This window comes from Rattus norvegicus, chromosome 19 (assembly GCF_021556685.1).
Source record: "Rattus norvegicus strain SHRSP/BbbUtx chromosome 19, alternate assembly SHRSP_T2T, whole genome shotgun sequence".
In the NCBI taxonomy this organism is placed as follows: domain Eukaryota; kingdom Metazoa; phylum Chordata; class Mammalia; order Rodentia; family Muridae; genus Rattus; species Rattus norvegicus.
Genome location: NC_141552.1, coordinates 45,479,324 through 45,503,304, shown reverse-complemented (window position 1 = coordinate 45,503,304; position 23,981 = coordinate 45,479,324). Strand labels below are relative to the sequence as shown.

At 45.7% G+C, this 23,981-nt stretch overlaps 2 protein-coding genes across 9 annotated transcripts in view; one reads left to right on the top strand and one right to left on the bottom strand.

Moving 5' to 3' along the window:
- Prmt9 (protein arginine methyltransferase 9) overlaps positions 1-4,792 on the top strand; it is a 50,035-nt gene extending 45,243 nt beyond the window's left edge. For 2 of the 3 annotated variants that reach the window (XR_015643311.1, XR_015643309.1), the window contains exon 14: positions 4,037-4,792. The gene's annotated coding sequence lies outside the window, so the exon portion shown is untranslated. The remainder of the gene's footprint in view (positions 1-4,036) is intronic. The other variant, XR_015643312.1, reaches the window with a different exon arrangement.
- Positions 4,793-7,958: 3,166 nt separating this feature from the next.
- On the bottom strand, positions 7,959-23,957 carry Tmem184c (transmembrane protein 184C). 6 transcript variants are annotated; one of them, XM_087594125.1, is made up of 12 exons: positions 23,913-23,957; positions 23,354-23,570; positions 22,118-23,220; positions 20,616-20,746; positions 20,492-20,528; positions 18,727-18,932; positions 17,180-17,254; positions 15,626-15,719; positions 10,935-11,047; positions 9,870-9,969; positions 9,167-9,338; positions 7,959-8,720 (listed from the first exon to the last, which is right to left on the bottom strand). In XM_087594125.1, exons 3-12 carry the CDS (start codon positions 22,121-22,123, stop codon positions 8,260-8,262), a joined length of 1,395 nt encoding a protein of 464 aa, XP_087450251.1. In that variant the 5' UTR covers positions 22,124-23,220; positions 23,354-23,570; positions 23,913-23,957; the 3' UTR covers positions 7,959-8,259. The 6 variants fall into 6 exon arrangements, 4 of the variants coding, with proteins under 4 accessions (XP_087450251.1, XP_087450250.1, XP_087450252.1 ...); XM_087594124.1 differs by lacking the exon at positions 22,118-23,220; XR_015643307.1 differs by lacking the exons at positions 9,870-9,969; positions 22,118-23,220.
- Positions 23,958-23,981: the final 24 nt, after the last annotated feature.

The following is a 23,981-nucleotide window of genomic DNA, read 5'->3' as shown; positions in this document are numbered from 1 at the left end:
CAGGTAGAACTTTCCCTCGGGATGGAGATCCTCTAACTCCAAAGACCAGACCGAGACACCACAGGATGCAATCAGCAAGAGGATTTGGTTTATTTGGTTATATGATCAAGAGTGAGACTTAGGGGCGTTGTTAGGGACTGTCCCATGTTAGTTCTAAGGAAGATTAGAACACAGAGAAAACAACACCAACAGTCAAACAAACAACAGACAGGCGTGCTGCACGGCTTTGGTACCAAACTGAAAGCAAAAAGTCAGATGGAGGTGGCAAAGGTCCGGGGCCCTCTGAAAGCCAAAAATACAGACAGAGTGCCGTTAGTCCGGATCTTTCTCCTCTCCCAGATTGGGCCCCGAAAAGTCGGGCCCCTAACACCCTTGGAACGTCTTCCAGGGCTGCGGGGCGAGAAGTCCGAGCTCGTCAGCTCCTTCTTCGTCCCGCCCAAATTCCAAACAACCTGGCTGAGCGCTCACAGAACAGACCTGGCTGAGCGCTCACAGAACAGACCTGGCTGAGCGCTCACAGAACAGACAGAATAAGGCAGAACGAGACAGAATCAGACAGACGCCGGCCGGCTTACCTCCCAGTGGGTGGTCGGTGGTCCCTGGGTGGAGGATCTCCTTTCCCGGCCAACGCACCAAATGAAAAGCTCTCAGGTAGAACTTTCCCTCGGGATGGAGATCCTCTAACTCCAAAGACCAGACCGAGACACCACAGGATGCAATCAGCAAGAGGATTTGGTTTATTGTCGGGATACACAGGCACAGGCACCTGCGGGCGCTTCAGTCACTTGGGGGACTGGCGCGCCCCACGGAACCAAGGATGGGCTTTTATAGGATTTTGGGGAGCAGAAGCAAGCATACAGAAGCAGATGCATGGTTACAGGGATATAATTGGTGGATTCTAATATGGCAAGGGTTTAGCCCGGGGGCAAGTTTCCTAGCTACCTTCCTGAAACATAACGGCTGACTCGGCCCCCCAAGGGTTCAGCCCGGGGGCAAGTTTCTTAGCTACCTTCTTGGAACATAACGACTGACTCGGCCCCCCCACCAGGGTGTGGGACCTCTCCCGGGGCTTTTTTTTTCATTGTCAGGTGCTCAACCGAAGTCGTCCTGTTGCCAGGCCTTCAACCAAACACATCCTGCTTGGCAGCCGCTGTGTACTCAGTGTTCTAACCTTTCCCTGAACCAGTCATCTTAAATACAGCCTTGCAAAATGGCGTTACTGCTGCTAAGCTGGGGTCTTTCATTCCCCCATTTTTTTTTTTTTTGTTAACTTTGAGTGAAATCTTTCACTCGACTTGGTCAAGAAATTTCTGTCTGGTGGGGGCTTATTCCCCCACTGACTCTAGGCCACAAAAGGGCTAGGAGGAGCCACGTAGGAGTTTTAACTTTAAGGGGTTTGGAGTGCGCTGAACTCTCCATGTCTGGGGTGTAGTGTTGTGATTAGTCAATTCCTCAGACCGGACTGCCTTGACGTGTGGTGCGTGGATCTAAGCCGAGACTCCGTCTACCTTTAGGGCGGTCGGGGTAGTCAGGAGGACGGTGTAGGGTCCTTTCCACCGTGGCTCCAGATTCTTGGTCTGGTGTCTGTGCACCCACACGGTGTCTCCAATCTGGAACGGGTGTGGCACCACCGGATGCTCAAGCTTGTCCTGGTAAGCAGCGGCCAAAAGTCTCCAGACGTCTCTCTGCACAATCTGTAGGGCCTGTAAATGGGCCCTCAGAGAAGGGCTGTCAGCAAAATCAGCAATGTTTGAATCAAAGAAATGGACAAATGGGGGTGGTGCTCCATATATTATTTTAAAAGGAGTTAGACCATGGGGGCCCAGGGTATTCCGGGCCCGATATAGAACTAGGGGAAGGAGGGCCACCCAATCCTTTGAGCCAGTTGCAAGTGTAAGTTTGGATAAAGTCTCCTTAATTGTTCTATTTATGTGTTTTACCTGACCTGAACTCTGGGGTCTATAGGCACAATGTAATTTCCAATCAATCCCCAGCAATTTGGCCACCAACTGACTTACTTGGGAGACGAAAGCGGGCCCGTTGTCCGACCCCAACGCTTGAGGCATGCCATACCTGGGAAAGATTTTCTCGAGGAGCTTCTTAGTGACCATTTTTGTAGTCTCGTGTTTCGTGGGGAAGGCTTTGACCCATCCTGAGAAGGTGTCTACAAACACTAGGAGATACTTGTATCCATATATACCTGGTTTAATTTCAGTAAAATCAATTTCTCAATGGATGTCGGGACGGTGTCCCCTAGGACGAACTCCTTGTCTAATCATGGTCCTTTCCGGGTTAACCTGAGCGCACGCTTTGTAACTCTCAGTCACCTTTTGTATCGCTTTGTCCCGATTAAAAAAAAAAACACAGATTTATCTCTTCCCAATCTAGTAAGGTTTTTATCTTCTTAAACCCCAAATGGGTTAATTTATGTAAAAAGGAGATCAATTCAAAAGTCATTTTCATTGGCATAACTGTCTTTTCTTTGTAGACCCACTGTTTTAGTTGAGGGTGGTAGATGGCCCCCATTTTTTTAGGAGCTCTATGTCCTCATGGGCATAAACCCAACTGGTTTGTCCCACTGGTGGGGGCGTGGGTTGGTCTGGGCTATTTAAGGGCAAGATTTGTTTGCTCATGGCCGCTTTTCGCGCCGTGGCATCGGCCAGCCGGTTTCTTCGTGCCTCTGGGTTGTGCCCTTTCTGGTGTCCTGGACAATGTACTCAGTCTTTTGGGCAAGAATAGGGCTTCTAAGAGGGCCAGAATTTTAGCCATATCTTTACCCTCAGATGTGAGCAGCCCCCGCCTCCGGTAGATCTCCCCGTGGATGTGTGCTGTGGCAAAGGCATAACGGCTGTCTGTATATATATTTAGCCTCTTACCTTTTGTCATCTTGAGCGCCTGAGTCAAGGCGATGAGTTCAGCCCGTTGTGCGGAGGTACCAGCAGGCAGGGCTTTCGCCCAAATCACTTTGTCCTCCGTAGTGACTGCAGCTCTAGCCTTTCGCTCTCCCTCTGCCAAGAAGCTGCTGTCATCCGTGTACCATGTGTGGTCAGCATTCTGAAGAGGCTGGTCCGATAGGTCTGGCCTGGTTCTATGTACTTCTGCGAGGATTTGTAGGCAGTCATGCTGTTCTGCCTCCTCTGGTAGAGGAAGCAAGGTGGCAGGATTGAGGGCGACTACGGGCCCAAACTGAACCCATTCTGCATCCAGTAACAAGGCTTGGTGTGAGAATTAGAGAGCCAGCGGTCTGGGGGCTGCTTTACCAAGGCCTCCACTGCGTGGGGTGCTAGGATGGTGAGTGGCTGTCCCAAAGTCAATTTTCCAGCATCCTTGATCAGGACAGCAATAGCAGCCACCATCCTTAGGCACGGTGGCCAGCCGGAGGCCACAGGGTCCAATTTCTTAGACAGGTAGGCCACAGGGCGTTTCCAGGGTCCCAACCTTTGTGTTAGGACCCCTTTAGCATACCCCTGTTTCTCATCGATGAACAGTTACTGAGCAAATTGTAAGGGTTTGGAACAGTCGGATGAATATCTTCTATCCTCTTGTTGACCTTTCTCAAGTCTTGTACTGGCCTATAATCTCCAGTGCCGGGTTTCTTAACAGGCAGAAGAGGCGTATTCCAAGGCGACCGGCAGGGGATTAGGATGCCTTGATCTAGAAGCCTCGTAATGTGAGGCCTTATACCTTGATAAGCTTCATGTGACAGGGGGTATTGTTTTATGGAGACTGGAGTTGTAATTAAGGGGGGCTGTTGGAGCGCCAACCCCATCCCACCAGTCTCTGTCCAAGCCAGTGTCCTGTCCCGGTTCATAGGGTTAGAACTTGAAGGGGAGTTCGGTGGGGGCCAGTTATTTGGGCCCCTCCTTCCTCAAAATGAATTTGTGCTTTTAGTTTGGTGAGCAGATCACGGCCCAGCAGAGGGTACGGGCAGTCCGGAACATGTAAGAAGGAATGGGTCACCTTACCAGTAGCCAGCTGAACCCGGCGGTCCGTAGTCCATCGGTATTGTTTCTCACCAGTAGCTCTTTGTACCCAGGCCGTCCGGTCGCTGAGTTGTCCTGAAGCTTGGGTGAGGACTGAATGCTGGGCTCCTGTGTCTACCAGGAAAGTAACCGGCTGCCCCCCAACTTTAAGCGTTACCCTGGGCTCGGGGGGGGGGCTCCTGGCCCTGACCTCCCTAATCTTTATCTAGAGCCAAGAGGGAGGTTCGTGGTCGAGGCTTTCGGGGTCCGCCAGGCTTCTTGGGGCACTCTCTGGCCCAGTGCCCTTTCTCTTTGTAATAGGCACATTGATCTTTATCCAGCTTCAGCCCCTTTCGAGCTCCCCCCTATCTCCCTTCCTTTTTTGGCCCTGAACTACGGCGGCCAAGATTAACTTAGTCCTGATACCTGGAGCAGCCTGCCAGATGAAGGACATAGAGACACTCGTCATTTGTCCTGGGTCATCTGGGTCATAGGGAGTGTACATACGATAGGCCTCCTTAAGTCTCTCTAGAAAGGCGGAGGGAGTTTCCCCTGCTTCCTGTAATACCTGTTTTACCTGAGCCAAATTAGTAGGGCGTCGTATAGCCCCTCGGAGACCCGCTAGAAGCAACTGGCGATAAAGGCGTAGGTGTCCCTTACCTTCAGCTGTATTAAAATCCCAGTTTGGTCCTCAGGCAGCTGGGTGGGACGCCCATCATCTCCCAGAACATGCTTTTTGGCCTCTAGGAACACTTTGTTTTTTTTTTTTTTTTCCTGAGGTTAAGAGGGCCTGTAAGAGCTGTTGGCAGTCATCCCAAGTAGGCTGGTGGGTAAGTAAAACAGATTCTATTAGGTCGGTGAGTGCCACCGGATCTTTGGAGAAAGAAGGGTTGTGTTGTTTCCAATTGTAAATGTCAGCTGCTGAAAACGGCCAGTATTGGGTCTGGCCACCGGTTCCCTGTCTAAGTGGGAAAGCCTGGGAGGTTGAATCTGGCATCACCTCGCGCTTATTGTGTAATCTCCCTGCGACAGGGGAGAAACCCTTATCAGACTGTGGCCCGGCAACTGATCTGGCCGGCAGCTCTGCCTCCTCCGTTTCAGCCGGGCCTGTCAGAGAGAAGATCTATGAGAGGGGAGTTTGGGTCTGCCGGGAGGACAGGTTTCTTAGAAGGCTCTGATTTCACAAAGGTAGAGAGAGGAAGACGTGGCCGGCAGACCGGGCGGGGCCGAGGGGACAGGCTGGGGGTTGAGGGGAGGCCAATTCGGGTCCACGAAGGGTTCCGCCCGGGGGGGGGTGGTTTAAGGCGAGACTCTCTCAAGTGATAATATAAGAAACCTGGTCAGGATGTCCGTGGACGACCCGATCTTTAACCTGTAAAATAATGATCTTATTAAATGTGCCATTCACTGGCCATCCTGCTCCGAAAGTGGGCCACTCGGATGTGTAGAGAGTCTGCCCTTTTCCTTTTTTTTTTTTTAACCTCGACAGACTGGTTGTGTGCCCGGTCGTGGACGTCTTTCTAATGATCAAGAGTGAGACTTAGGGGCGTTGTTAGGGACTGTCCCATGTTAGTTCTAAGGAAGATTAGAACACAGAGAAAACAACACCAACAGTCAAACAAACAACAGACAGGCGTGCTGCACGGCTTTGGTACCAAACTGAAAGCAAAAAGTCAGATGGAGGTGGCAAAGGTCCGGGGCCCTCTGAAAGCCAAAAATACAGACAGAGTGCCGTTAGTCCGGATCTTTCTCCTCTCCCAGATTGGGCCCCGAAAAGTCGGGCCCCTAACACCCTTGGAACGTCTTCCAGGGCTGCGGGGCGAGAAGTCCGAGCTCGTCAGCTCCTTCTTCGTCCCGCCCAAATTCCAAACAACCTGGCTGAGCGCTCACAGAACAGACCTGGCTGAGCGCTCACAGAACAGACCTGGCTGAGCGCTCACAGAACAGACAGAATAAGGCAGAACGAGACAGAATCAGACAGACGCCGGCCGGCTTACCTCCCAGTGGGTGGTCGGTGGTCCCTGGGTGGAGGATCTCCTTTCCCGGCCAACGCACCAAATGAAAAGCTCTCAGGTAGAACTTTCCCTCGGGATGGAGATCCTCTAACTCCAAAGACCAGACCGAGACACCACAGGATGCAATCAGCAAGAGGATTTGGTTTATTGTCGGGATACACAGGCACAGGCACCTGCGGGCGCTTCAGTCACTTGGGGGACTGGCGCGCCCCACGGAACCAAGGATGGGCTTTTATAGGATTTTGGGGAGCAGAAGCAAGCATACAGAAGCAGATGCATGGTTACAGGGATATAATTGGTGGATTCTAATATGGCAAGGGTTTAGCCCGGGGGCAAGTTTCCTAGCTACCTTCCTGAAACATAACGGCTGACTCGGCCCCCCAAGGGTTCAGCCCGGGGGCAAGTTTCTTAGCTACCTTCTTGGAACATAACGACTGACTCGGCCCCCCCACCAGGGTGTGGGACCTCTCCCGGGGCTTTTTTTTTCATTGTCAGGTGCTCAACCGAAGTCGTCCTGTTGCCAGGCCTTCAACCAAACACATCCTGCTTGGCAGCCGCTGTGTACTCAGTGTTCTAACCTTTCCCTGAACCAGTCATCTTAAATACAGCCTTGCAAAATGGCGTTACTGCTGCTAAGCTGGGGTCTTTCAATAGGAGTGTAGAACACTGATTATTTGTAACCCTCTAGCACCCACCAATGAAACTGTAGATTGCTTAATCCTTTTAGAGAGGTCCTCTGGTTCCCTATAAGAAGGCCTGCATGTCTTTGTCTGGGGTTGCCATTTTAAAGAATGGTTGACCCTGCATGCTGGTTATTATTGCAGAATAAACGTTCTTTGTTTTTGATTACTATCTGAGTCTGAGGTCTTCCTTCAGCAATTTTTGGATCCTTAAACCCAGAGCCCCTGACACCAACTTGTCTTAGTTTGGGTTTTATTGCTATGAAAAGACACCATGACCAATGCAACTCTTATAAAGGAAAACATTCAACTGGGGCTGGCTTACAGGTTCAGAAGTTCAGTCCATTATCATCATGGCAGGAGGCATGGCAGTGTGCAGGCAGACATGGTGCTAGAGGATCAGAGTTCTACATCTTGACCCACAGGCAGCAGGAGATTGTCACACTGGCCAGACTTGAGCATATACATGAGCCCTCCAACCCCTCACCCACCCCCAACTCCACAATGACACACTTCCTCTAACAAGGCCACACCTCCTAAGAGTGCCACTTCCCACGGGGCTAAGCATATTTAAACCATCACAGGTGTACAACACTGTCGAAAATTCAAAAAATGTTTGATTTCTAATCAAGCAATTTTTGTTGAAGTATTAATGTGGTTCTGCATTCTGCCTCACCATGAAGGGGTTGGGAGCCAGTGGGCCAGCAGTGAGCCCAGGGCCAGGGAAATCTGGTTTAGCTCAGGATGAGCATAACGAAGACCTCTTCTCAAGGAGGTTCTTGATCAAAGATAGTCCTTACTTGTCCAAACTGTTTATTCATGGTGAAAAGAGGCCTTACTCAGGGTTGACCAGAGATTACATACCTTTGAAGGAAGAAATATATGGGAAGGGAAGCTTATTGGCTAAACCCTCTAGCTGGCCTATCTAGATATGCTAGGCTCTATGCTTTGTGACTAGTTGTCATGGTCCTTAGTGGGTTGTCTTGGTCACGTGCTTCAGGACAGGACCCAGGTCAGGAGCAGATTCAAACATCTACAGTTCTCAATTATGGGAATTGCCAGGATTCCTTATTCTGTTCGACCTTACTAGTTTTTTTTTTTTTTTTTTCTGATACCATTTTACTTGCCCCACATAACTAGACAGTGGTGGTGTACACCTTTAATCCTAGCATGTGGGAGGCAGACCCTTGAGTTTGAGGTCAGCCTGGTCCATAGAGTTCTAGAACAACCAGGGCTATACAGAGAAACCTTGTCTTGAGAAAAAGAAAAAGAAAGAAAAAAAAAAAAAAGACACATAAGAATTTTAAGAGTTTAAATACAGTATAATTATGTAAAGTTAAATGGCACATGATTAGGATTTGACTAAATTCAATTAATTTGAATTTTTAGTCCAGAGAATTACATTCATGCAGTGGTATGAAGCATTGATTGAATTTTATTTTTAATGTTTAGTAGTTGTTATCTACTGTTTGAATATGATGTTCTAACAGTTTAAACATTGTGGTATATAAAACATATACATATGTTTCTTGCCGATTTTTGAGATGTTGTAATATTCTGAACCGTGCAGATCTCGCTGCCAATAAAAAGGAGGTGGCAGCTTCATGAGTCTGTGGATGAGTCCGAACCCTCTGGAGAGTCTGAGAAGTCAATCACAATATCGTCAGATGGCTTTGGTGAAGAAAGTAAATACCGTGAAGTGACTGTTTGTATGTGGTCTTGATAGTGGTTTTTATAAGGAAGCTCCTGTCTATAAGGAAGGTGAACGACATCCTGGCCTGTATCATGCCGCGGCTGCTCTTCTGGGATGTCCATAGTGATATCCTGGCCTGAGTAGAGCCTTTGTTGCTCTTCTGGGATTTCATTCAAGATCTCTTCATATAGGTTGGCTATTGAAATGGGGCTCTGTGAAGTGATGGTCTGTCCAAATCCCTGGTACAGGCCCACCGGTGAGGACGGCTTGGAAGAGTCTTGTGAAGACGCTGAGAGTAGGCTGGAGTGTTCATTATGATCCGGGTCTCCAGGGAAACATTTCTTCTTCGGGTAACCTCGCATTGTCCTCCCTGTACGACAATATAAACTCATTAACCATTTTTAAACACAGGGTTCTAAAAGTAGCTTCCCCTCCCCGTTATCTCCCCTGAATTTGAAGTGCCTACATTATGGTAAGGCTTTAAACATGTTCTTATTTCTTAAAAACTACGGAGTGGCCAAGGCAGGGGAAATATAATAACTCACATATTTGGGCTGAGGAGAAATCTGTAAAGTGCAGGCCACACAAACATGAAGCAGCTGAGGTAAAAAGCACAGATAAAAAGCTGGGCATGGGTTTGTGTTTGGCAGTGAGAGACAGGAGGGTCTCGGGCTCTCTGGCCAACCATCCTAGCTGACATCTGCGAGCTCCAGGAGTGAGACTGTTTCAAAACCCAATCTGACAGCTCCTGAGGAACCACACCCGAGGTTCATCTCTGGCCCCCACACGCACGCACACGCTCAGCCTGTTACTTACCGACACGCCTTACTTGTTCAGAAATATCTTCTCTGATATCAGACACATCCCACATAGCGAGGAAGGAGTCAAAGCAGGGGCCTTCCTCTGCTTCATGCACATAGGGTTTATAGGAGAACGTATAATGATGGGCAATTGCCGCAAAGAACATTTCGATGCAGATTATGAAATCCTACAAATGGCAACAAAAATATCTGACATCTTTGTGGTTAAATCTAGTTTTCCAAACTACTAACTTTTTCAAAGTTATTTAGGGTATCAATTTTTTTAAAGTTCTAGACTAAATTCATTTTCAAAACTTTTTCAATTCTTCAAAACATGACAAGCCATGATTTACATTTCTTTTGCATTCCTTCAGTCAGTATTTCTCAATGTTACCCAAGGACTGAAAGGTAGCATGCAGATAGAAGTGGACCAAGAATAAAATCATCAGCAGTCAGTACCTACAGGTCACTGCATTACACGGTCAGCTGACAGTCTCACCCCACTGTTGGCACGTTGTTCAGGGCAATATTGCATCAAATGGCTTAACAAGAAAATGCCCTCAGGGGTTGGGGATTTAGCTCAGTGGTAGAGCGCTTGCCTAGGAAGCGCAAGGCCCTGGGTTCGGTCCCCAGCTCTGAAAAAAAAGAACAAAAAAAAAAAAAAAAAAAAAAAAAAGGGAAAAAGAAAGTGCCCTGAGTTCAGAGATGGCACTAAATACCTGCAAGCCTGTGGCCACAGCTTCGGCGCTTTGCCATTCCCAGGTACGCTTTTCTGAAATAACGCCCACTTTAACCAACAAAGCAATAAGTACTGCTTGCCTATAAGTCAAGAAAAGGTCAGTGTCATATCTGAACCCTGAAATGCCTGAAGGTTTTAACAATATGCAACATGGATATGCTGGGAGGTGGCTCACTGGGTGAAGCACTTGCTGCGGGAGTCTGAGGACCTGAGTGGGGATCTCAGAGCCCAGGTGATGCTGGTGCAGCAGGCAGTATACAACTGTACACCCAGCCAGTGTTCCTCACAGGAGCAGGGGGTGGGAAGAGACTGCAGGTCAGCAAGCCTGAGGTGTGCAGAGGAGCAACTAGAAGCCCCTGTCTCAAGTGGAGGATTGCTCTCTGACCTCAGTATGCACAGACAGCATACACATGCCCCACTCACACAATAAGCACAATGTATCATATACCAAAAGATTAAAAAATACGCAACTAGAAACAGTTAAGGCCTCAGAGTGCACTCCAGGACTCCATAGTATCCCTGCCTTCAGGGCATATTCCCAAACAGGTTGTGTTGATACTACCTTGTCTTATGAATTAATTCTATTAGCTTCATAAGATGAATTTTATTACATATTCTCACAACTTCATCATTTGGTTTAAATATCTTTTTATTGCTTTGAAACCATATACAAATAATTAGATTCTAGGTTCTAACAGCTTGTAAGTAATGGCCTGATTCTCAAGTGTGTTTACACATGTATTAGTATTAATTACTAGGATTCTATCACTCATTCATTCAGATAGAGGGCTTTTCTATATAACCATGGTTGCTCTAGAACTTGCCGACCAACCTGGCCTCAAACTCAGAGATCTGGCTGCCTCTACCTCCCAAGTGCTGAGGTTAAAGGTGTGTACACCACCGCCTGGCACAGGACTAGCTTTTCAAAGAGGTAAACAACGACATTTTCCCACCTCATACTCACATTATCTTAAAACACTCTTAACCAATGGCTTTATTTCTGGTATTTATAAAATAAGAACATTTAAGAGAAAGCAACACTTACCAAAAGGAGACAAAGACGACGAGTTTCACACAGAGAAACTTGCCAACAGGTTGTATAGGGCTGAGCTCTTCCTTTAAGACTTTGTAGAACAGCAGTAGGCAGTACATGGCAAACTAGAAACAAAAGCAGCGTTCAACTGTACACCCACAGAACAGACGACCACAGAACTGTTGAGGCCAAAACCAGAGCCTGTTCTACAGTAATATTCTGGGCAGAATTTACTGCAAATTAGACAGTGTTTAGATTAAAAACAGGCTTTGATGTTTTGCTGCCAATGTATAGAAGTGAAATTTCTCTAGAGAGATAAGGTAACATTTTCCCTGGCACTCAATGAAAGACCAAAACAACAACAATGGAACAAAAGATTTTCCTTCAGCCGAAAGAAAAGAGCAAATACGTATGTTATGCTTTAAACACAAACTACCACTACTTTTGTAAGGATTTAGGCTACTTTTATTCGCAAGTCTCTTGCATAACATTTACACAACACCCACTACACACACAGAGTTTATTTAATTAAATTAATTAATTTGGCTTTTCAAGACAGTGTCTCACTATGTAACCTTGGCTGTCCTGGAACTTGCTTTGTAGACCAAGTTGGCCTCGAACTCATAGAGATCCACCTGCCTCTGTCTCCCAAGTGCTGGGACTAAAGGCCTGCCCCACCACTGCCCGGGTCATGCAGTTTATAAGTCAACACTAAACAGGTACAGCTCCAATACAACTCTGACCACGAGCGCTGCCTCATACAAACAAATTTCCTTGAGAGGAGTACATTAGTCCACGTTACAGACTCCCGCACTACAGCCATGGCTTAGTGGCATAGTGCATGCCCAACATACATGCGGCCCTGGGTTCTAGTTATCATACTACTGAAAGAAAAGAAATGGGGACTCTAAGCAGAAAGCCATTTCTTAGTACCTATGAACTGAGCCTCATTCTGCATCAAACCCAGAGCTGTGTGTACTAGACAACATTCCTCCAGAGATAGTCCGCAAGTTCTAAACTAACTTTCCAGAATCTGTTAGGAACTAAAACCAAATTTTGTTGCCCAGTATCTTTTTCAACTGCAAGTCGCTAACTTCTGTGTATGTTTCATAAGGTTTACTTTTAGTAAGTGTGCAGCTTAGCTGTCCTGGAACTCACTCTGCAGACTGGCCTTGAGCTCAAAGAAATCTGCCTGCTTCTGCCTCCCAAGTGCTGGGACGAAAGGCATGTGCCACAACTGCCCATCAAATTTTTACATTTTTATTTAAATTCTATCCTATTATATGCCAATTAGACCTTTTCCTCTTACTGAATAAGTGTCTATTAGGTTTTATTCAGAAGGCACATAATGTACACACTCACACAGCTGTGCAATGACGAGTAAACAGCAGGTCTGCATGTAAGTCACCAAATCATTCACGAACATATACTACATGCTTATATTGTATAAAGATACATTTTAAAGCTGCCTCACAATCTATGTACCAAGTAAAAGAATATTTCTCTAGAGAAATAGTGCCTGATAATGAAAGACCCTCAGAGGAGTCTCTCGCTCCAGTCCTGAGGACACTCACCAACCCACGAACACACTCAGTCTTGATGTAAAAACAAGAGGTTTACTTTGGGATACCAATGTATTGGGGCTCGACACGGTCCTCACGCAGGACCGTGTCCTTGTCCTTGTGTATTTTGGAACAATGGGTCAGAAGATTACTCCCCCCAACCAGTCTCACGCTAGACCACTGGGGAGAGGTGAGGGCGAGAGTACACAAACTGTCAGTGGAGGTAAAAAAAAAAAAAAAAAAAAAAAAAAAAAAAGGGACCAAGGCAGACCATCTGCACCTCTGAGTGGCCAACTTTTCAAGTCGATTGGCCCCCTCAGGGATCTTCTAATATGAAAATTATAAAGAGTGTTAAGAAAGTTGTTTTTCAGTCGGGGCTGCATAGACATCCGCCTCCTTGGGGAAAATCGTGGGCTAGTTGACCCCGGCGACTGCCAGACCCACAGATTCCGGTGGTCCAAACTTCCAAGGGGGAGCCCTCCCAACCGGCTCCTCCAAAAGTCTATCCTGATGCTCAGGAGGATTTGCTCCTCCTGGATTCTCCTTATTCCCCTACCCTCTCGCCTACCCAACCTCCTGAATCCTCTGCTCCTCCTGGCTGCAGATGCTTCTGGTCCTGCCCAGGAGACGTACAGCCAGTGAGCACTAACCCCTGACTCCTCTACTGGTCCGATCCCTGTTTTTTCCTTGCAGGCTGATGGACCTCCCCCGGGTCTGGGTGAGGGGATGCAGCCCCTTCAGTACTGGCCTTTTTCTTCCTCTGATCTTTATAACTGGAAACTTAATCACCTCCCTTTTTAGAGGAAGGGGGGCAGGCGCGCAGGCCGGCTAATAAGGAAGCTGCAGGCTGTGCATGGGCAGTGGCCTGAGCCAGCAGGAGAGGAATTTCAAGGCAAAGGGGCCGCTGGCCATGGCTGACGCTTTGACAGCAAAAAGATAGCACAGTGATTGTTTTAAAGTCTATCATGAGTCCTTTGGCCCTGAAAAACAATTCCAGTCACTGCCTTCAGTGACCAGACCTTCAACATTTGCTCACAGAAGGAGAGCGTTCATTAAGAGAACTTTCTTTGAGGGAGCCTGCCTCTCTCCCCTTATCCACTGGCCCTGTTCCAAGAGAGGATGTTAGGAGCCATAACAGGACAAGCTAATAACTAGCAGGTGATTATCCTGAGATGGCCAGTCTCGGATTATTATATAATCTGTGACTGGTCCGCCCTTATTAAACAATGCTGTTAAGAGATTCATTTTAGGAAAGATTCCTGTTTTAAATGCTGAAAAGAAATGCAAAGAGAAATAACTTAGAGACTATAGGTAACATAAGAGAGCAGTGTGCAGAATGCAGAGGAAAAATGAAGAAGCTGGAGAGAGCAGAAAGAGCAGGCAGTTTTTTCCTTACTACGGGACAGAACAAGTCATTTCTTAATAGCAACACAGGCTTAGTCTTATTAAAAGGAACAAACCTTTTTCTCTTACAAAATTTGGGTTTAATTCACTTTGCATTAAAAGGGTAAAAACAATTTCTTTCTCTATGTAATAAAGACTGGGGCTCATCTTTCATCCAGAATGAATGAGTTCTTTCTGTACTGATGCTTGAACTTTTACTCCATATGCATATGTAAGTATAGATGTATAAAATGTATACATGTGTATGTATAAAAATATAATTGTGATAATGTATATAAGCTCGGCCCAGCTAATTTTGAATAAAAGTATATAAATGTACATTTATTAAATCTGTGTGTAAAAGTATATATGTTTATACATATTTGGCTATGTAGAAGCTTTTCCTTCTACAAGCGCTATTCCTTTCTCTTGGTTCAATAACAGTTTATTGCTCCAAACTTCCCCCTGGCCTGATAAACAAGAGGCATAGGGACAAAAGGGAAAAGGCTCCAACAAGTAATCCTCTACTTTTATCTCCTGCTGTTTGAAAATGAGGTGCTAAGTGCCAGAGACTGTAGTTTCTGGCCTCAGAGGAACACAGAAGGCAAGTCAGTTACAATAGCAGAGCCTAGTGACTTAGACATAGATAAGTAAATCAGCTACAGTAACATAGTAACTTAGACGTAGATAAGTAAAATTATTATATATACAGCAACCCTAAATATCTCGTAAGACAAAGTCTTACCCTCCACCGACGCTCTTCCCCCTCCACTGCCCCAAGAAGAACCAACAGGAGAAAGAAGACTAATGCCGGGGATGGTCCCTGGAAAGAGGAGGTCTCCAACATTAAGGCACCTTCCCTGTTAGTCATTAGTGACATGGAGAGTGTCTCTGATCCTATCCCCACAGCAGCCAGTTCCTGCTCTTGTGGTCAAAATGCCCCAGGTTGGGGTGGGGCAAGGGTGGACAAAAAAACCCCTAAAATAGTTTCAAAAAAAATCTGCAGCAAACTGCAAAGAACTTTGTTTTGCCAGTCAGAATTCAGAATTCAGGCTTTGGCTGTGGCCAAGGTCAGGATTAATGTTTTCTTTTCCATGGGCCTTTAACCCAGTGAGACAGCTTGGTGAAGGGCTACTACTACAGTCCCGGTATTCAGAGGCACGGAGAGAGCTACAGCCTTGTCCTAGGAACTCCAGAAGAGAAACACCTGCCAAGACAGATATCCTTGGTCCTTGTCCTGGGAACCCCAGGATAAGAAAACATATATCAAGTCAGACGTCCTTGGTACTGAAATCGCTACATTGATGTGGTTACGGCCTTATCCCAGGAATTCCAGGACAAGAAACATCTGCCTAGTTATCCTTGGCACCGAAATAGCTGAGCTAATAAAACTGTGTAATCTTTTTTTTTTGGTTCTTTTTTTCGGAGCTGGGGACCGAACCCAGGGCCTTGCGCTTCCTACCACTGAGCTAAATCCCCAACCCCAAAACTGTGTAATCTTAAATGACTATTTAAGCTGTACATTTCTGTTGTTCGAGGCTCTTCACATCCCTCCTGCGTGAGGACCGTGTCGAGCCCCAGCGCACTGGTATCCCAAAGTAAACCTCTTGTTTTTACATCAAGACTGAGTCCTGTGTGTTCGTGGGTTGGTGAGTGTCCTCAGGACTGGAGCGAGAGTCTTCTCTGTCTGAGGGTCTTTCAATAATATTTGGCTACAGAAACCAATTTATTCCAATTAAGAAGATGATTATTGCTTACCAGTTGTGACAAATTGTTTAATATAACAAGGTACGTCCACGCATTGGAGAAACTGAAGTTTCCCTCATCATATACTCCGAGAATTTCACAAACTCTAAAAAGAGGCAAAAATCAGACAACTTTATGACTAACCAAGTAGACCCATATCTTAACATGTATCCTTTAGAGATTTCGCTTTTATTTTATGTGCATGAATGCTCTGCCTGCACATATACCTGTGCATGGTGTGCATGCAGTGTGCTTGTGGCACTGAATACTGGAATTAACTAGACAGCTGTGAGCAGCAACGGTGGTTCTAGGAACCAAACCTCTGCAAGAGCTCTTAACCATGCTCGCCTCCGGCACTGAACACATATTTAAGGTACAGCGGCAGCAATGCTTAGAATTTAGAATTGGTTTATTTTAGAGAGCCTATGGGTGATCACGTGACTTTGGTCAACGATGGTTCAAAAACTGACAGAATAACATTTTTCTAGAAATGTATGATATGATTATTCCTTTTAACTTGGTCCAGATCCCCCTCCCCCAAGGACATTTTCCCAAAAGTATTAAGTTATGTGCTCACCATATCTCTAAGCAGCAAAGAAATAAAGCTCACTTCCATAAATGACTTTACATCAATGACAGGATAAAGAATTGAACTGTTTTCTTCACATGGCTTTCTTTTATTTTGTGAGTTGCACAATATACAGTCTAACAGAAAATCACATAAATTGACATTTTTGGGATTTTTAGGGGACAGATTCCCAGGTGGTTTGATTATACCTCACATTTTGACATCAAACAGATTTTGTGTTTAATGTAAGACTTGGTCTCTCTAATAGTCCAAGAGGGTCTCGAACTCACAGAGATCTGCTTGCCTCTGCCTCCTGAGTGCTGAAATTAAATGTGTGCAACAGTTAAAGAAAGTGTTAATAAAATTAACAACACAGAAAATAAATCTGTGTGATTATCCCAACTAAAGAAGGATTTTTTTTTCCTGAAGGGTTTTACAGTATGCTGTCAGAGGGTGTGAATCTTGTGGTAATTCTTTGCCCTGTTCACCACAATGGAATCCAGTTTTTATACATGTGGTTTTGTAGCAGACCAGACTTACACTGTTAAACAACACTCTTTTTTTTTCTACTTCCTTTTCCTATATAAGAACATAGGTTCTTAAGGACATGGCCCAGGCTGGCCTCAAACTCTCAATTCTCCTGCCTCTACCTTCCAAGTGCTATGATTATTTGCCATGAACTTGGTTTCTGTGGTGCTAGGGATTAAGCCTAGGGCTTTGTGCATACAAGGCAAACACTATTAACTGAGCTACATTCCCAGGCATGTAGCATGAAGACAAGAAAGAAAGAAAGAAAGAAAGAAAGAAAGAAAGAAAGAAAGAAAGAAAGAAAAGGAGGGAGGGAGGAAGGGAGGGAGGGAGGGAAGAAAGGAGGGAGGGAGGGAGGGAGGGAGGGGAAGGGAAGGGAAGGGAAGGGAAGGGAAGGGAAGGGAAGGGAAGGGAAGGGAAGGGAAGGGAAGGGAAGAAAAAGAGAAAGCGGTAAAGGAAGTCCCACTTACAAGGAGGTGACGGTGGTGATCGGTCTGACGACAGTGTACTGCAGCACTCCTAGCTTGCACCTGAAGAGCAGCATTCTGCAAAGGCAAGAGAACAAGGCATCTCAGCTACTTCTTAGCAGCAGAACACCAATCCCTTTGACAAATGATATCAACTACATTGAATTCTGCCAACTTTCCTCTAAAACAGGAGGGAACGAACACAGATGGCAACAAGGGAGCCTGAAGCCCTTTCTGAAATTATTTAATAACTATCTCTGAAAGACACCCCCACCCCATCCCATTACAGTGGAACATAGAATAGAAGGTATTGGGACCCTGGTCTTTTCCTGTTTCCTACTCCTGCCATGATTACCTCAAATCAACATGCCCAAGTGGTCTGAATCTGTGAGCCAAACAAAGCTGCTCACCTCGGGGATTCTGCCAGGGACAGCCAACGGACAAAGCTCAGGAGAAAAACTGAGGCACAAGTGAACGGTGCACCGTGCATTTACAAGTGCACATGCACTTCCGCTTGGGATACAGCTTCCCTGTGATGGGCTCACAGAAAGAGTTACCAGGACAAGGGAGTACACCCTGCCTGTGGACAGCATCATTCATTTCTCTTTGCCTTTCTCATTACGATGAGTTCACTCTCGTTGCCAGTACTAACCCTGTGCTCCTTAAGTGGCTTCTGTCAGCATTTGTGCAGCAGTGAGGCGAATAACTCATGTTCTTTGTGTAGAACATGCAACCTTAACCTTCTACTTTAAGAACTTTGTTTTAAACCTTTTAGTGGCCCACACTTTTAATCCCAGTACTCAGGAAGTAGAGGCAGGTGGATCTCTGAGAGTCGGAGGCCAGCCTGGTCTACAGAGCAACTCCAGGACAGCCAAAACAAACAAAGAAATGAACCAAAAATCCCATTTGTTTTTAAGGCTTATTTATTTTACTTTGTGTATGAATGCTCTGTCTGAATGTGTGTGTGTGTGTGTGTGTGTGTGTGTGTGTGTGTGTGTGTGTGTCTGTGTGTCCGTTCCACACACGTGCCCGTTGGATTCCCCAGAACTGGTTGGAATGGCTAAGGGTCACTACTTGGGTGGGAATTTAACCTGGGTCCTTGTGAGAGCAACAAGTGCTCTTAACCCTAGAGACATCTCTCCAGTTGTTTAGTAAGTGACACGAGCTTACTCATTTTCCTTTACCATCACACAGGAATAGAAAACAGATTTGTACTGCTTTTGTTTCTTGTCATATATTGTCTTCCTACCTAATCTAAGTCATTTAACTAGCTGTGGATCACGAACATGATCTGTAGGAGCTAATTCTTGAGTGTAAGAACGATGGTGAGTAAATATCTTCTAAGGTTTTCTTCTGCATACATTGATAAACATTTCATTGAGCAATGTAAAAACAAAAACAGAAAACCTCCCAACATATACATAAATGTATTTTGTTATCTTTCAGACTCTACTACATGCTAAACAGGGTAAGGGCTCTGCCTGCTGCTTCTGCCTAGGAGAGAGCTGACTTATAGTTAATTCTGCTTCTACAAAACCAACCATACTTACTCTCCCATCGCCCATGGTGGACAGCAGCATAATGGAGGGAGATGGTTTTGTTGATCTTTAGCTTCCAGATGTAACATCAAGTTTGGAAATCGGATTGTCAGGTAGTTGGTAAGGAATATCATAAAGTTATAGATTACGTAAGCTTCATAACATTCTCTCCATGTATCCACGTATATTGCAATTTTGGGATATTTCAAAGCCACCCACTATGGAGAAACAAAGATGTTGAAGAAGAGCAGTAGCCGAAATAACATTTCCACTCAACTCCACTCAGTGCCCACTCATCCACGGGACTCAGACAACCATAAAATCGGGGATCTTGTCACATACTTGTAGTAAACTCTAAAATAACCCAGAAGGACCTTATCTGGGGAGGAGGGCAGGGAACACAGAGAATTGAACAATCGAGGCTGTATTCCATCACTGAGCTACACCCCAAGTCCTGCAAACATGCTTTAAAGTGTAATAAGGCATCTTTGATCCAGTTAAACAAAAACATAAGCATTTGGGGTAAATAATGAATGTAAAATGAAAAGTCAGTTGATCTCAATATGATCGCAGAAAATGCTACTGAAGACTTTTTTTTAGTGTTTTTTGAAACAGGGTCTATGTTACCATGGTTGCTCTGAAACTCGCAATATAGACCAGACTGGCCTCCAGCTCAGTTCTACCTGACTGCTCAGATTAAAGGCATGCACCACCACATCTGGCTGAAGATATTTTTTGTATATCTAATTACCACTAATGGAAAGTTCCCCGAAACCCCTTTCTTCCTCCTCCTCCTCTTCCTCTTCGTTTGGTTCAAATAAAAGAGTTAAATAAAAGAGTTGATAAACTAAAAAGTGTGAGAGTGAACAATTAGCATCCTTTTCAGAAACTGCAAGCATGGGTTCAGCCAATCCTGGAGCAGAAATATTCAAAACAGCCCACATCCCCAGGTTTGCACTACACAGGCCAGGCTGGCCTGGAACTCAGAGGTCCTCTTACCTGCACACAGCACTGATATTCTATCAGGTGTCATAAGTCACCTAGAGATGACTTAAGTATCGGAGAGACGAACCTAGTTCATGTGCCTTTGCCATTTTACATGAGATACCTGAGCATCAGCACACTTTGGTGCCTGGGCTGGGGAGGAAGTCCCTGTGGCTAACTAGGGCTGAAGGTAATTTATAATACTATATTCTTTAAAAGATTAAGAGCTGCTAATCTGAAAATGTAAGAACTGAGAAAGGAAAACAGCTACACATTAAAATCTTTAAGATATTTGCATTTTTCTTCATATTTTACCTTTCTTTTACTAACATTAAAGAATATGTGAGCATTACCAGTTGTAGTGGCGAACATAACACTTATCCCAGTGCTAAGAGGAGACGGAGGGAGAAGGGTCTCTGTGAGGTTTGGGTTAACCTGGTCTACAGAGTGAGTTCCAGGACAGCCAGAACTAAATACTGAGGCCCTGCCTCAAAACATACCAAAACAGCCAGGTTTTAGTGGTGTGCACCTAGAATCCCAGCACTCAGAGGGTAGAGGCAGGGAGATCTCAAAGCCAGCCTGGTCTACAGAGTGAGCTCCAAAGACAGCCAAGGGCACACAGAACCCTGTTTTGAAAAAACAAAACAAAACAAACAAGCAGATGTGAAATAGTGAGAAAAAATTCACTGTTAATTTCTCTTTGCCAATATTGTGTTCTTATTAAGCATTCTCTAGAAGGCATGGTTAAATGTCACAAAAGAATTCTTAGTGAAATATAATAAAATATACATACACTATCCAAACTGTAGATTGGGACCATCCAAAGGATCCTATGGGAAATAAAACATAAACATTTAATGTATGTTTAAGAATAAAGTCAGTCAATATCAGTAATAGCAAACATACAAAGAGTTGACCTTATTATAGGTTTCTGCAGCTCGGGTTGGGTATAATGCACTAGATGTTGAAGAATTCCACACATGGATACAGGTATCGTCAAAAGTAGAAATATTCCAGCAATAAACCACACTTTTGTGTGAATACCAACCTTAAAAAACAAAAACAAACCACATTTGTTTGCATTTTGATATTAAAATTATAAGGACCAATATTTGTATTTCTTAAATTTTCATTTGATTAGTAATATAGTTTGGTTATTTCCCAAATAATCAGTAACAATTAAAAAAAGATTTACTTTTTAAACAATTGCATGTATATATGCATGTGTGAGTGTGGGCAGCTGCTGAAGTCAGACGTGGGTACTAGATTCCTTGGAGGCAGAGGCGGATGGAGCTCTGTGAACTGTGGGACAGCCAGAGCTGTATACCGAGACCCTGTTTCACAAAAGAACCCTCCTCAAGCAAGCAAGCAAACAAGCACATCTCCACAAGACCTCTGCCCATTCCAAGCTTCTTAATTACTTTCTACAGTGACGCTTGCTTGCTGTTTATATGTGAGGGATTGAGTGCTGACTACTCACAAAGTCCAAGTGCTCCCAGAGTGCTGACAGGAATAAAGTTCCATGTCTCTCCTACAGGCATGTGCCCTTAGCACTTGCCTCTGTTTCAGTGTCCTCATCTGTGTAACGGGACAATTTTCTATATTCTAAGAGGATTAAATAAATTCATACTTAACATAAAAAACTAGAGCTATCTTGGGGATGTGCTCTAGTTAATGCCTGTAACCTTAAAAATAAATCACACAGCCCCAAAGCTTCCTTCACTCTCCACCCTCTGCCTCTGTCCTCTCATTTCTCAGTCCCCTTCAGAGTCAAAAATCTTCAAGACTCCATTATTCTCCAGACTGTTTCTAGCACATATTCCTACTTAAACTATTCTGTTCTGGCTTAGGCCCTTCCAACAGCAGTGAAGTCACTAAGCTCTCCAATGGCCTTTCTATTTGTGAGATAGGGCGCCAAGCGTGGACACTTCAAATGTTGCCCTTGAAACTCTCCCCACCCAGTGGGTGTTCGCTTCATTGACCCTCTCCGTAAATTCCTGTGAAATATTGGTGCCAGGTCCTTGCTGTTCCTTTTGTCTGTCCTTAATCTCAAGCACTCTTTTAACTGTGGACACTGTCTAAAGTCTGACCATTAGGAACGAGGCTGGGTTCTCTCTCATTCATATGTTGAAACTTAACCCCTAATGCGAGTGTCCATACTTAAGAGATAAGGCTGACAGGAAGGGGTGAAATGAGGTCATAATTTCAGGGAAGATGATCTCAAAAAGAGATGCTTCAGCTGAGACTCCACGGGGGCTCCCCCAGCCCCTCCAGGAAGGCCTTCCGAAACTACTGCAGCCGGGGCATCTGGTCCTGGACAACTTTGGGTCCCTCCACACTCTAAGCTGGACCTCTCTCGGCCTCCTCTATGCCCGGGCCAGTCTCTGGAGCCTGGGCTTTTCAGTATCAGCTAACACACCTGCATCTGATGCGGATTCTGATGACTCCAGCTTGGGTCTCTCTTCTAGTTCCTTTCTTCCCACCACTTCCGCCTCCTCCTCACAACCCTGGAACCTTTTAGGCGATCTCCCTGACTTGGGGCTGGCCTTTTCCTCTGGTCCTTTCCTTCGTTTACCACAAAGCTGTGAGAGTCTGTCTTCTGGTTTAGAATCTGGTCCCAGGGCCAATTTTAGCCCCCTCCCTACTTTGCCCAGCCGCCCACACAGGTCCTGGAGCTGTGACTGACAGCTTTTGGTCAATGGAGAAGGTCCTTCCACAGAGACTCCAATCCCCATATTTCTTCTTAGTAGCTCCCTGAGGGAGCGTAGCCAGACATCAGGGATAGATGCTGTGCCCGAGGCGGGCAGAGGCCTCCAGGGTCGCCCAGGGCGTCACCTGGGCCACGGTGTCCGACACTAGCCTCACCAGCGCAGAGTCGACATAGGGTGGAGGCCAGGACGCTCAAGATCGGAGGACCCCCTAGCCAGCACGAAGATCCCCGCGCTGAGGAAACCAGGAGCGCCAGAGTAGAGCCTCTACTTTTTTTTTTTTTTTTTAAATATAAAGGAACATACAAGGGACGTTTGTAAAAATTTTTGCTTTGATTAAGGACTAACTTCAGTCTGGGAATGAAGTTCTGTTGGTAGAGTGCTTGCTTCAAATGAACAAAGTCCTGGGTTCAACCCTGCGCTGAATAAACAGAATGATGGATACACCTGTTTTTGGAGCGCTGGGAAGGTAGAAGGATCATTCTAGGCTATAAAGCAAAATCCAGAACAGCCTGGTCTACATGAGACTTTATCTCATTAAAGTCTTAAAATAAAGAAAACATGTAACTTCAAACGTAAAGTTAATTAGCAAAGTCAAATTAACAAGAATCCTTTGGTTCCAGGAAGCGGGCTAAAAGCTTGTAAAATCCAAAACGTAGTTTTCACGGTAGTTTATTTGATCTGGTCAAGTCCTATATCTGCACAGCAGATCTGATTTCAAGATAAAGTTCTTTCTGGGACTGATGGATATTGGGCAAGCAGCCCATTGTAAGAGAGTACATTAACTATTTTTCTCCACCCGGACCAGCTGTGGCTGCAAAATAAAACCAGACAGGTTGATTTAATGTCCAAAGCCAAAATGTTTTGCAGACCTCAAGCATTAGATGGCAGACAAAGGAACTCTGTCAACTAGCGTAAGAAAGGGTAGAGGTGTAGGACCTTCTTACCTTTAATTTTTGAAATTCCCAGATGCAAACAGGTACGGTTACCAGGATGGCCAACGCATAAAGGAGTATCAACAGAGGTCGAATCCATTTCCTCCAGTTATTCCGATTACATGCGCAAGGCATTTTAAAAAACGAATTCTCTCTAAACACCCGAGTTAACGAACTAAACCATGATCTTGGCAAGTCCTCTTTTTCGGCTGCCTTTTCGTCAGTCGCCCTATAGGGAAAGATTTACCAGCCGTTGGAGCCGCGTCCTCGGGTCGCTCTGTGCTTGCGGCTGCTGCAGCGGTGGCCGCTCGGGATGTTTGCAGGTGCAGGCTGCATCCTCTCCGGCCAAACCGCATGCAGCCGGTGTAGCCGCGGCGACGCCGCCGCCTCAACTGGAAGTCGCCCAGAGTCTTGGCTGCATCATGGCCCCGAGGACAGTCGGGGTGACTTGGGGATTCTGGGAACTAGGGGTCTGACCTGAGACTGGTACCCTACCAGCCCTCTCCCTCCTTCCTGCTATGGCAGGCTAGTTTCCGCCCCGGAAGACGCGGCCCAGACCCGCCTCACTCACGCGGTCGGAATCTCCACTGTAGCTGTACACATTATTAACAGATGTAAGAGCACTTCCGTTTCCGTCTAC

Coding starts and splice junctions, on each gene's coding strand:
- Tmem184c (XM_087594124.1), bottom strand. CDS start 23,944: ATGTGTACAGCTACAGTGGAGATTCCGACCGC. Junction 23,571..23,912: donor ACAGTGGAGATTCCGACCGC/GTGAGTGAGGCG, acceptor CTTTCCCTATAG/GGCGACTGACGAAAAGGCAG. Junction 17,255..18,726: donor CCACCATGGGCGATGGGAGA/GTAAGTATGGTT, acceptor TTGCCTTTGCAG/AATGCTGCTCTTCAGGTGCA.